Source organism: Hirundo rustica, chromosome 9 (genome assembly GCF_015227805.2).
Source record: "Hirundo rustica isolate bHirRus1 chromosome 9, bHirRus1.pri.v3, whole genome shotgun sequence".
NCBI lineage: Eukaryota > Metazoa > Chordata > Aves > Passeriformes > Hirundinidae > Hirundo > Hirundo rustica.
This window is the reverse complement of record NC_053458.1, coordinates 6,358,283-6,372,096: the sequence shown is the minus strand read 5'-3', so window position 1 is coordinate 6,372,096 and position 13,814 is coordinate 6,358,283. Positions and strand designations below refer to the sequence as shown.

The 13,814-nt window shown below is 36.0% G+C and overlaps 1 protein-coding gene across 4 annotated transcripts in view; it reads right to left on the bottom strand.

Annotated features, from left to right (window-relative positions):
- The window catches only part of FAF1 (Fas associated factor 1), a 155,200-nt gene that overhangs the window by 71,124 nt on the left and 70,262 nt on the right, over nt 1-13,814 (bottom strand). For all 4 annotated transcript variants that reach the window (XM_040072650.2, XM_040072651.2, XM_040072654.2 and 1 more), the window contains one exon: nt 4,600-4,686. In XM_040072650.2, the coding sequence (XP_039928584.1) occupies nt 4,600-4,686 (87 nt within the window). The remainder of the gene's footprint in view (nt 1-4,599; nt 4,687-13,814) is intronic.

Below are 13,814 nucleotides of genomic sequence, written 5' to 3'. Positions count from 1 at the left end.
TTAGTTCAAATCACTTTATCTTAACTTTTATTAATTGAAAATAGTCAAGGGGGTAGGGTTAAAAAAGTGGTGCAGGACCCAGAGTAAGCTCCTCAGTTTTTCTGGGGAAGGAACATAATAATTCATTATACTCCAATCCACATAAAAGCATCCAAGTAAGCCATAAGTCAAAGTCAGGATGTTATCTAAAACATTTAGGATCTGTTTATTAAATTACTCAGTTACTTTTATATTTCCTAACCATGAGTAATATGCTGCTTCATAGATTACCATGAACTTCCAAGACTGAGAGGACTGTCTAAAAATATTCATTACTAAATTGAGGTTATAGTATAAATGTTAAATTGAAATTTTTACCCTACTCCTGAACCCACACAATGAAGCAGGCTTCAAGTATTCTTCCATGTATCTAAAATTAAAGGATCCTTCCAGATCCACTCTACTTCTCTATCGCAGGTGATTGATGAGAATCACAAAATGAAAGTAACACACAAAGAAATTAACATTACAGACATGCAAATTATAATTATGATATTCTTACATAAAAAAAAAAAAAGGCAGAATATTTTCTAATGAGGTATGCCTTTTAATTGAAATATAGTAAATTTTACACTTCTGATTAGTAGGCACTTGCTCTGTCAGGACTATTCATTCTTCACTCAATCAGTTCCAGAGGGAAGACTCCAAATGATGCAGTAAATACAGACATGGCATCCATTACAATTAAACTGCCAGTGAATGTAAACCTCACAACTTGTTTTCATATCACAATGACAGCATGTGGTAATGAACTTTCTGTTAAGAACTGTTAAGATCTGGAAAGGGAAAGAAATATATACTCCCAAATACTAATTACTCAGATGCTTAATACTCAACCTCTTCAAAACCCTGGAGATCAGCCAAAAAGTGTCATAAATGGTTTCACTTTGTACCAGAACCTTATTCATCAGCATTCTTAATTTCTATCTGTGCAGACGCTTAGTATTTAGCAATGAAATAGCTAAATGTAACAGCAATGCTAATTAGATCATCCATAAGCGTTTGAGATTTTTTTTATAGCCCAGAATTCTCTACTAAATTCAGCTAAGGAATCTGCTACAGCCACCACAGAAGGGAAGGTGGTCCTGTTCACAGGGGATAAAGGTGGCTGTGCTCCCAAGGGATGATGCAGACCCTCAATGCGTTAGTGGCAACGCATTTGTCCTGCCTGAAATGCGACCGTTCAGCACCCCAGCTGAGTAACTTGTCAGCATGCACCTTCTTCTGCCCAAGCAAACATCCAGTTTTCCTCATGCTCGCCTACAGCATGAAGAAGTGGAGTTCCCTGATGTGAAAGGAGGATCAAGGTCCCGCCCAAAGCAGAGCGTTACCGGCGGAAGCAGAGCAGCGGGAGGAAGGTCGGACGCTGAGCTCCCCTGGATGGGATCCGTGTGCCAGGGCACAGCTACAACACCGGGCACTTCATCTTCCGGCTCGTCTCTCTCTCCCCTTTCCCCTCACCCTACAACTTTTTTATCTTTTTGATGCAGAAACACATTCCGTTTTGACAAGCTCACTGTCGTCACTTACAAAGAAGCAGGATTTGTCACTGCTGCGCTGAAATCACTTAAAGCAGTGAACCAACTAAGAAAAAAACCTGTAGCTTAAACACAAAGAACAGAAAGCAGCAAGAAAGCAACCTCAGTCCTTCTTCCTCTCTTGGGTGTTGTTCTATGCCACCAAAAAACCCCCACTGAAACATCACAGACAACAACTCATTCTACTGAAATAAATCAAAACCCAGGGATCTCGTACGGGGAAGAGTTTTACCTCAGACATACACATGTAAAACTAACACCCAAAAAGTCACCCACAGATATAAATAAAATCACAATGTTTCCACGTAAAAACTGTAATAAAGAATCACTTAGAACTGATCTCATTTTTTTTTTTTTTACAGTGAACACATATTTGAAAATTGCTCATTCCTCTTGACACTAGTGGTAATTACCAGCGGAAGTCAAGAAGTCTGGCCAATAGCAGGGGAAAAAAAAAAAAAAGGAATAAATTTCAGAAATGTTACTAAATTATTCTGGCATGGCTCTCATCTTAAAAACTCTGCAATGCTAAGATTGTTACAAAATCCAAAATAAAAACTGAGAACATATTGTGAATGAATTTAAAGTAAATTTTAAATTTTTTTTTTATTTTCTAGGATTATTTTCAAGACTTCACTTTATGCGCAAAAATAGATTAAGTTAACATTTTGAATTAAGTTTTACTTACGTAAACACATTCAAAAAAAAAAGGGAGTTAAAACTCATGCATTTACTCGGAACTCTAATGAGCAGAACAGCTATAATTTGTGGCATTAAATTTATTCAGCCTCAATAAAAGCTAAAGCTTGTCCTTGTTGAACGGTGAAACGAGATTTGCACGGCCCGTGTGCGCCTTGTTTCCCCCAATCAAACTGTCACAGCACGAAAACATTCTCCTGCATGGGGAGGTTTTGATACCCATTTCCCTGGTGAAAGTGTGCAAAAGGATCTGAAAGAGTTATTGACAAGTCATACAGTATCCCATATTCCATTAGGAAGTACAAGCAGAGAACATATCTTAACTCTGAAGGGAGATGAAGCAACAATGTTTTAAATTACTATTGACTCCACTAAATTTCCTGATAATGTCAGAAGACTGTAGTCTGGCAGGTTCATAAGAGACTCAAGATGATACAGGAATCCAATTATGCCAAGTCTATTTAGTTGTCCTGTTTGCTAAGCCAAAGGTTAACGAGAACTGCACTGAAAAACCCTCCTGTGGTATTACAAAGTATTTCTTATGCTGCATAACATGCAAATGAAAAAGTATTTTAATCAAGTCTTTCTTAACTCCTTAATTGCAATGGGGTACCCTACAAGATGGCAAATTAAAAACTCGTGATGGAAAAAGTGATCTTAAAAATTTGCCACTGAACTCAAGAGATCATCATTAATTACTAAAGTAATTATTACCAAATATTTCTAAATTGGAAAAAAAAAATGTTCAGATCACGGGTGCATAGATAGTCGTTGGTATCATTAAATCTTTATAAATAGTAAGCTATGCCCTCTAATTTTAGACAGAAATTAATTGTATTTTTGTTGGCAACACACTCAAATCTGTTTACACAGCTGACAAGCTCCAGCTCCACCAGTCTCGAGCAGTGAGCTTTGAGGACTCATCTGCTTCAGAGCAGATGACTCAACATTCACCAATTTCATTAAAGATGAAAAGGGGAAAAATTCACCTGCAACAATGTCACTTGTAAAAAAAGACTTAAAGCAGATTCATGAGTTTTTACATATGTGAGGTATCCTATTCAAAAGAAAGGAGGGGGAAAAATACGTGAAAACCTAACAGCTGTGGGAAAACAGATTAGAAGTGTTGAGTTTCCAATTCTTTTTCGGGCTAGTGTAAACTAATAAAATGTTAAAATGGATCCACATTTCAAAGCCTGTAATTACCACATGACACCATTCTGTTATTTCAGACCTTAAATCTATCAGCTCAGATATGCCCTCGAATACATGGACTGAGATTTACCCACCTTTCTCAAACTTAAATACTGTTTCTGCAAACACCACCACATATTTTACAAATACACTGGAAATTCAGACAGCTTTTCCCTTTTGGTTTTTTTTTCAACTGGCATAAACCCTTTACCCAGAGCAAAAAAACGGAGCAGTCATATTCAAACAGCAATTCTCCCTTTAGAAGAAGAGAGCAGAAATGGACAGGAAAGTAATGTATGGCAGATAATGGCAACATCCACGAAAGCAAACTCCAAAACCATTTTCATTTTGTATAACATTCAGGTCAATAAAATACTTAATTTTTCTACATTTTTCTCAGATCACAAAATCTACATACAGCATAACTGCGTAATTATTTCACCCTTTTAAGCATTTTTAGTGGATTGGTTGGGGTTTTTTCCCAAGAAAGGCAGACCTCACTAGCTGGCACTAGGAACATACTAGCAGAAGAAAATTACCTGAGCAAAACTGCAAGACATGCTTCAAAACACACTGTAAGGATGACCATGCAAGGAAGCAAGGCTAATATTTAATGGGATACTGCAGGTAAGTCCCACAATTTCATGAATTTGTGGTCAATTCTGAATCAGTGGATTCTGCCACCATAGGTGACCCCTCACTGATGTCAGCAGGAACAACTCCTGCTCTGAAGCCAGGCAGAGGCTTGAGCATGAACTGGGTGAGCTAACGTACTGTGAAAAATATCTAGATGTGCACTCAGAGCAGACATAAAAATGAGGGCTTTTTGCCTGAAGTTCAATCGCTCAATGGACTTCAACTTCCAAAAAGCTGTGCAGCTTTGCTTCAGTCCAGAATGTCTACTCTTAGTCTGAAACATGCACTGAATCTGATACACAGGAATCCTTTCCCTGAGCTTCGGTCATCCAAATCTTGGGCATTTGTATCTTCCACAACAAAACATTGAACACGTGTATTTTTAAGGTAGTACATATGAGACAGTAAATGCTACTGAGTGATTCCATTCAAAAAATCCATGTAAAATCAGCCTTTTCTAGGGAGGAATGAGATGAGAAGCAAAGGAACTCACCGAGTCGTCTGTGGCAGAAGAAGGCCAACCTTCCCACAACTGGTGACGGACAGGGATACTGGTCAGGTCATACACATTCCGCTTTACCTGGGAAAAAAATAAAAATAAATCAGAACTTGCTCTAAAAAAGGCAGCCAAACAGCACAGTTTTCCTCAGAGCCCCAAGCTTTTTATTTTTTCTGGTTATTGTAAAACACTCTTTCATCCAGATGTGGTCAGCAGGATTACACAGCCAAAAGCAACTGAAGAAACTGCATTAAAGAAAAAACAATTAAGATCTAAAAATTACCATTCAAAATGATTCATTATTACTTCAGCATTTTAGTACTAGCAGTTATTCCATGCTAATAAAGTGCCCCTTTGGAATAACCGTGAAGCACTGTCTCACATTTCTGGACAGATTTAATACACAGGCTATGCAGATAATAATTTCAATACTATCAGTTTAAAGCTTTCTGAATATAAATATTCTGTACAGGTGAGTGGGAAAGAAGAGCTTCGACTTATTCTCCAAGAGTGAGATACAGTACTTCCAACTCTTGAATGTGTATCTTGCTAAAAAGAGAAAGTTAGACCATGTGGGTTTCTTACAAGGACATTTCAGGATCATAACAAGCTGAGCTTGGATTTTCAGCTCACCTTTGGATTCACTGTATGTCTTAGAATCATTAAGATATCTCTCCTTTTTTTCCTAAAACTGGTAAATTACATGTACACACGATAACCTTTATGTTAATATTAGTTTTATTCAGTAGTTTTTCCAGGGAGACTGACCTATTGAAGCTATGCTTCAATTAAAGAAAAATATTACAACTATATTTTAACTAAAAAATTTGAAACAAGAACAAGGAGTTTTTAAGATGCAGAATACTGAAGTACTTATTATTAGCAATTCAAGTGGACCCCATTTCAGCGCTTTCTCATCTTGTCCTTGATGCCTTTGTAAAGAAATGTTGCTTCATACTGACCCAAAATGTAACAATCCTGATCTGTGTGTGATCACCAGAACACAGTTCTTGCTGGTTTAGTTTTCTTGCATTAAAAACCAGGGTAAACCATCCCTGTGAAATATTTATTTTAAAGCTACACACCAGAAATATTATTTTCACAATATAAAACTCTGAAGTGTGCTATTTTTAAATAACAAGTGAAACTTATTTACAGAAACATGGGATCAATAGGACTACATAATATTGTTTTCAAAAAGCCTTCAGAAGTAAAAATAAATAACTCGGAAGTCACATTCCTCAAATTCCCCTTTAATTCCAAAGTACAACAGAAAGGCATTATGAAAAAAACAGTATTTCCCTTCTTTCATTAACTCATCTGTAACTGCACTGAATTCAATAACATTCCTCTGCTATTCTAAGCTTGAAAGGCATGCTCGGGGTAAAGTGTTATGTTGGTATAAAGCACAATGCCAGACTGATGTGCTGGACAAAAGTGATCAAAGTTGAAGTAATTTTAGCCAACGCACAAGTATTCTGCTGCATTATTCTACCAGAATGACATCTGTTGAGCAACTCGTCGCAGAATAAACCAGTTGTTATAGGCAGGCCTGGCTGGGTAGGGGAGCATGTAAGACTGATTAGAGTAATGTTTGATTAAACAAACTGCTTGAGTTAAGATCATAACTGGATTTGGAATTCATGGCAAAGTAGTCCTCTTTCAAAAAAACAAGCCACAATCAATTATTGAAGATAAAATAAGCTTGCTTTTAAATAATGATTTGATTTTCGGTTTCTTTGATAATTGGAGCGCTATTACGAAAGCAGACTGTAAAAATGTTTTAGAGATTAGAATATCTGCAAATTGAGTATAGAAAACCCTTTTTCTTCACTAACTGACTTAATTTCAGTTTAAAGTGAAAAACTCCATGAGGAGGAAAAAGTTCTAAAGATTCACATAAAGCAGAACTGTGAACTGCTCCTTCCCAGGGCCAATAAAAATCTACAGCCACAGTCTTCACACAACTGAAAAAAGTTAGCACAGTAAATGGACAAAGTCTGTGTTAAGGATTTTACTTATAAATTCACTTGGCATTGAGAGGAGGACTGAAATCTTTATTGTGTAAAGCAATCTCTAGATTGCAGTGCCATCCACTGAGCTACATTTATTGGCAAACTTTTTGGTCTCGCACTTTTGATCAGTTTGAAGTACGAATTGGTGGCATTGTCTTTGTGCAGCCCAGAATGTCTTTATGTTCAGATGCCATGGTGACTGGCACATTACTATGGCAGCCACCCTTCAGATTATCATCTCCAGAATATAAGAGATCATTTAAAAACAAATTAAAGGCACATCTATTTGGTTTCACTACTCAGCTGTAAACAGTATCAATACAACCATTTAAACAAGAAAAAAATAGCCCGTATATTTCAGACATGGTCTTACTTGGAATATGATGCAGAACTCTTGCATAATACCCTGCCTTGCAGTTATACATTGATGCTGGTAAACCACGTGAAGTTTTACCTTCAGCTCATTTTCACTGGTTTTAGAAGGGAGTTAAAATATTAAACAACTTCTAATATTTTAAGAAAACCCATATGTCAAAGTAGCCAACACACTCAGGGAACTTCCCAGGTAGAGGCAGAGTGTTACCTTCCTACCTTTCACTGCTTTCTTTAAACAGATTAACACACTGCTTTGGAAGTAAGGTTAAACACAAAAGATACACTTTGTTTGCAGATACGAAGCTAATCTAACATTCAAGGTCCTGCCACAGTCATATTAGTAAGGATAAAGTGAAGCAAAAGGTACCACAGGGCAAAAAGTCTGTACCAGGTGCTGTGTTGACAACGACCTTCTGCTGATTGCACTTAGCAGGAGTAAGTAGCTCTTTTGTCATCTCTGAATTAGAAAAATCTGAAACCTACTCTCAAAAAACAAAGATCTAATTCTTGCTAAATGATTAAAGAAAAATTAAATTTATGCTGAATCATCGAAGAACTGTCATGCCTGAATCTGTATCTTTGAATCACAACAAATCACAACGAAGTTTAGCAGTAGTTTCCCTCAGGCTGTTTTCCGCTTATGCAGGTACAAAGTTAAGTGAAATAATGTACATAATGAACTTTTGTTAGTCTTATTATTAATATAATTTATGCAAAGCTGTAAATTGGCTGAGATGCTAAAGACTGTTCCAGGCACATAGGCAGCATGAAAGACAGTGCAAAAATGAGTGCATGAAAGGCAGACAAAAGGAGCAATAAAGTCAGAGGACTGTGAGGAATGTGGAATGTGAGTTGGGGGACGCAGGGAAATGAGATCAGATGCAGACAGTCCAAGGTTGCATGTGGCACTGATGGTACAGCTCAAATCTTGACTTCGACTTTGGAACAGAAAAAGTCAAGGCAAGCAACCAAAATTTTTAGGGGACAGCAATAATATGGATGGGACAGTGCCAGGAAGAACTCCAAAGTAAGCAGAAGCATTTTGGTGAAGAAAGATGGAAAGAAAGGAGGCAAACCCAGCAAAAGTGATAGGCTTAAAGATTATGGATGAAAAGTCTTTAACAACTCTGCCAGGCAAAATTCCAACAGATAGCAAAGAGCGCTGGGAATCTGGTGGGAATAGATGGGAAGCAGGGGCAGAATCAACCATGTTTCTAAGCATGGAGAATCATCAAAGGTGCTATTATGGTGAATTTGAAAAGACAATGATGTTATCAACAGTTATGAGCAAAACGATTGGTTAGATAAAAGGGTAATTTCAGTTAATTGTGGATGAATGAGAATTATTAAAAATACAGAGATGCAAAACGAGAGAGAAGGAATTTCTGAATCAGCACCTCTGCCACAATCTAGTGCAATAGGTCACAGTAACAGAAAAACACAAGACACAAACTGCAGAAGTTAGAAGGGAAAATAACAAAGAATCCATATTTAAAATGTTCTCATAGCAGAGAAAAAGGATTTTGCATTTTATCAGGAAAAAGATATCACAAGCCAAAGTAGAAACTAAAATTCTTAACTTTTAAAGTAATTTTTAGCCAGCTACCCACAGGCAGGACATATTCACATACAGTAATGTAGTGCACTGTGTGAGCCACCACTAACACCCAAACCAGAACTCTCAGGTTACTTCGCCCAAGACTCATTTAAGGGAAAGGTTCTAAGTCTGCTACACTCACAATTTTGCCTGTGTTCTTATATTTCCCATACATAATACAATAACATATACAAAAACATAAAAAAGGCTATTTAAATCATCACATTTTAATTTTACTCTAAGTTTTACTTACAGTGCAATTCTAAAGACATCAAATGATAACCTGCCTCTCCTTCTAGCAGCTGACTGAAGTTGAAATTACAGAATGCTTCCAATTAATGAATTAAGATGTGAGGATTGGGCTATTTTTAAATAACAGCATTTGCTTCTCACAAATTTTATGCCACTGAAACTCTCTAAGGAAGACTCACTATGCTATTTACATTTACACATATTCAATTCACTCTGCTGTAATCTAAAGAAAAAAAATGTACCACATTTAATGTAAATATTTAAAATCTATACTGAAGGCAAAAGAAAACCTCACCTGCCCAAGCCTATCAGCCAGAAGTCGGTCATGATTCAGCACTTTTATAAAATGAACAGGACCTCCACTCTGTGTTTTACTAAAATACATTTTCTAATTAATTTTTTATTTCATATCTCTTCCTTTAAATGGCTATTTTTGCTTTCATTATCTCTGAAAATATTCAGGTCTGCACTGATTAAGTTTTCTTACTTAGTAGGCTAAGTCCTGGATGCTGCTATATGGCCTGCACTGTGCAAAGGTTCAGCTCACATCGTTATTATTTTTATTATTCTTCATTGCTTGTAGTGCCGAGGAGACCTAATTGTGATAATCCTCTCTGAACTTTAAACTGCGTGACCCTTTGATTTTTTTAATAGAAGGTTAAAAGAAGAAACAAATTGCTATAGAAGGAGAAGGGAAAACACATTCTTAAGAAATTGGGGCAAGAGACATGAGTATTTAAAAAAAAAAACCATTTCAGCAGCACATAAGCATGAGGTTGAAATGGGGTATGAAAGAATTAAGTGTGTGAGCTAGCTGTGACATTAGAGATTGAAAGGAAGATGTGATTAGGGTTAAAAGAGATCAAACAACAAAGACATACTGCCAAAACAATTTTACAAATTTATTTGAAAACGCCTTAAACACTTCTACTAACAAAATAAAACTGCTGATAATACCTGAAGTTTGTTTGTTTGCTTGTTTGATTGTTTGACAGGCACTGACACAGAAAAGATACATTTCGAAGTCATAGCTTGTTTCTCCATTCAGTAGGAATGGTCATCTGAGAAAATACCACTTATTAGCTACCTAAATGACCCAGCACTGCTCCGTGGAAACTTTTGAAAGAAAACAGGCAACTGCACCTCAGGCATCCATTACCAGATCACTCTTTTGGCAAAACATTTACTTGCAATATGAAGGGTAGGTACAGTTTCTAATATTTTTACCCCCAAGATCCCAATTCCAGTTGATTTTATGTCCTGAAACAATGAGAGACTGCCAAATACACCTTGATACTTACTGATCATGAAGTTAAGTATGTGCCAAGAGCACTAACTTTGATCCAGGCTATTCAAAATTGGTATGAAAACACAATTTCAATTATTAAATACACATTCTGTCTGTCCTAACATCTCTCAGACTTACTAAAAGATACTGATACTACGAGGTAATGATAAAATAGGAACTAAAGCTGGGAAGTTAGAAAAAAATCTCCATGCCTGTTACATAGGCTTGGTCCCACTTGCCCACATCACTTGTGCATATATTCAGTTATAGCCCAGTGACTCTCATGGATATAGTCAGGCTTCCACTCATAACAACATTAAAGATTATTTCTAGGGTCTGAATCATCACTGGAAATAAAAGAGAGAGTCGATGTGACTCTCGCAGTGGAAAGAAGATCTGCTACATTTTCACAGCTGTCACATTCAGAACAAAAGAAAAATATAGGCAAGTATATTTCCAGTCAAACACCGTCATCTTCATTTAAAAAGGAACTGGTCTGCAACAACCCAATACCCATATTATTCTGTATAATAAATACAGAAATTGGTCTCTGGTCACTTCCCTACTTGGGAATATGCAGGGGTTTCAAAAGTAAACTCTCAAACCAGTCAGTGGTAAAACAAATTAGGTCATTTTAGGAACTAGTAAGGAGAAGAATAGAAGTTAAAGGTCCAATTCTTACTGCATTTAATCATATTAAAGAGCACCATTTAGATCCATGTAGGAGAAAATGGGAAAAAAACCAAAACCCAACCAAAAAACTCCCACTTAAGTTTCTTTTCACTTTGGTTCAATGAGAGAAGGAACCCTACTACCTCTGCTAAATCTCACATTATGACTCCAAGAAATACGCTCCTCAACACATTTCACCGATTAAGAGTATCTTCTTCCACTCCTACCCAGCTACATTTCAAAAGAGAAACTGATTCAGTTGCAGTCTTAAAAAAATAGATAAACCAAAAAAAATTGCAAAATTTGCTTCAGAGCAATCTTTATTTTAAGTGATAAGCCTACCAATTTTGGTGTAAGAAAGAGAATATAATAAAATCAGTATTTTTTCATCTGTTTCTACTTGTTCTCTATACAATCAATAAAATAAACTTCTGGGATTTTCTTCCTCCTAGAGACAACACAAAATCTATTCCAAGTTTTTGTAAATAGTCAATAATTATAAAGTATTTATAAATTTACACATTATATGAAAAATAGTTCAGTCTATTGACTTTGTGAAGCGAAGTACCACAGTCATGCAGAGAGCTGGAGAGTACTCTCACATAAAGAAATTCTCCAGTACCTCTAACTTCAGTGCTTTACTTCTCTCTTCCCTCCACTTTTACACTTAAAGGTCACGGCAAAACTGCTGCTAAGTAAGGAGAAATGGGCAGACTCGCCCTGCAGCCCTTTTATTCCCAGGGCCAGCACATGATGTGCATCTAAAAAGGAAGATGAGCCACAGATATAAAAAGTCTTGTGCATTACATTAATTTTCCAAAGCAAAAATTAAGTGCAATGTGCATTTTCTCTGAAGATTTTCTGGTATTATCACCATAAAAAGAGAAGATGAGTCATCCAGAAAGCATCAGTAACTCAAGTGCTGACTTGCTTGGTTCACTTCCGCTGTTGGGATCAGGTATTTGGCAGACTTTGACGTGAAAGCTCTGTAGGAAGTCAGCTCTAAAGTAAACTCTGACATCTTTTCTCAGTCACTCTAACCATGAATTTAGTACTTTTTTTTTAATGTGGTTGTATTTAAATAGATATTCTATTCATGTTATTTTGAATTCAAGCTAAACTACAAAACAATGTTTATTGAGCTGTCAGTCAAATTTCTACTAACGAAAACACTTCTGGGTACTTCCTCCATTTCATCATTGTGTCTACCAAATCAGAACTTCTTTAGGGGTTTTTATATTGACAATATTCAGAATTTGAAATTGATTTCTGCTTTAACAATGGAAAAGAATTGCAGACAAACCTTCACAATGGGTTTTAAGAATATCAACATACACACATCAATTGCAAATACAGTTACTAATATTGCTACATTTAAGGTATATGCACGTAAGGTGCCTGATTATACTATAAACAATCAGCTCTCCTATATACATATACATTTTAGAAAGAGAATTCGGTCTATTTAACAATTCACTAACAAAGCTATTCCTTAGCTCATCCCTGCCATAACCTGCTCTATTCAGAAACATATGGGAAAAGACATTAAATAACCAGTGAAAACCATGGACTTCTGGTATTAGTGCTACACATTGCATACCCCTATTCATTATTCCACCTCCCTTGTTTAATCTATCATTAAGACTCAGTGACCCTACACTAAATTTAAAGCAGATCCTTCCTTCCTCCCATGCCTAAATTCACATACTTTTCTAGTTGGGGATGCCCTCAAGTATTAGCCACTCTACAGGGATTCTCTAATCTCAGCTCTGAACTATGTTGTGCTATAGAAGCAAGAAATTGCTGGTTTACATCTTTAACTATGGAATCTTCCACCCAAAAAATCCCCTCCTTTACTTAATAAGATAGAGGAAAATCTTTCATGTAGAACATATTAAACATGCTTAAAAATGATATATTTTCCTCTATATGATGTAGAATAAAAGTTATTAAGTATATTATTTTAAAGCACTGCTTCCCTGAACTTGTGTTCCAAACATAATTTCACTGGAAACAATTTTAAAGCTTTCAAAAGTTTACTGTTACATCATAGAAAAGCTAGATCTTTATTTGTATTCTAAGTCAATATGAAACAGGTTTCTAATAAACAAATTTTAGAAAAATAAAGCAAGATGACCAAATATCAGGTATTAAACTTGCTTTAGTTTTTTAACTTAGGAACTAAGAACATACAAAAATATTTAGAGCTCTACCTCTCTAACTGACAGTTTTCAGTGTAATAGCAATGGCAGTAGAGGTGAAAACACATGGTGAGTTTTCTGAATGAGGGACAAGAATCTTTATTGTTGCCTTCTATAATATTTGCCAACTATAGGCCTGCCCTCCTCTTCCACAATAAGGTGAACATTGATCTGCACCAGGATTTTAAAAAGTTAAAGACACTAAGACTGTGAGTGAAGGAGAGATGAAATTCCATTGAGTTAACAAAATGAGTCAGGCAAAGCTACAATCCAAATACAGATTTTTATGTCTACCTAAAGAACCCATACAAATTTGTTTTGGTTTCACAAGTAATACTACTTTTAGTGTATTTAAAAATGTTTAACCACATTTCCTTTAAAAAAAAAAAAGAAGAAGGATAAAGTTGAAAAAAGCAGCTGCAACTTGGCCAAAAAGCCCAATCTGCATTCCCTCTGGCTTTTCTTTCTTTAATTTAAATATTTTTCCCAAACAAGTCAGTACTTGAACAAGTATACATGAGTCATAAGTACTTGTAGAATACAAAAAGTTGATGGGAAAAAGCAAATTAGTAAGGTTCAAATTGTCAGGTTATCAGATAACAGAAAAATATTAGGAACAGCTAAAATAAACACACGATGCCAAGAGCAACACTAGAAAACCTGAAGTCTGAGTTCTACACAGGTGCAGACATGGGAAGATGAAGGGAAAGTGCTACTGGAGAATGAAAATAAACAGTAACTGTGAAATCTATAGATCAGTTTGAAGACAAAAATTATCTGTAAGCTTCTCCAGTGAGGAACTTTTCTTT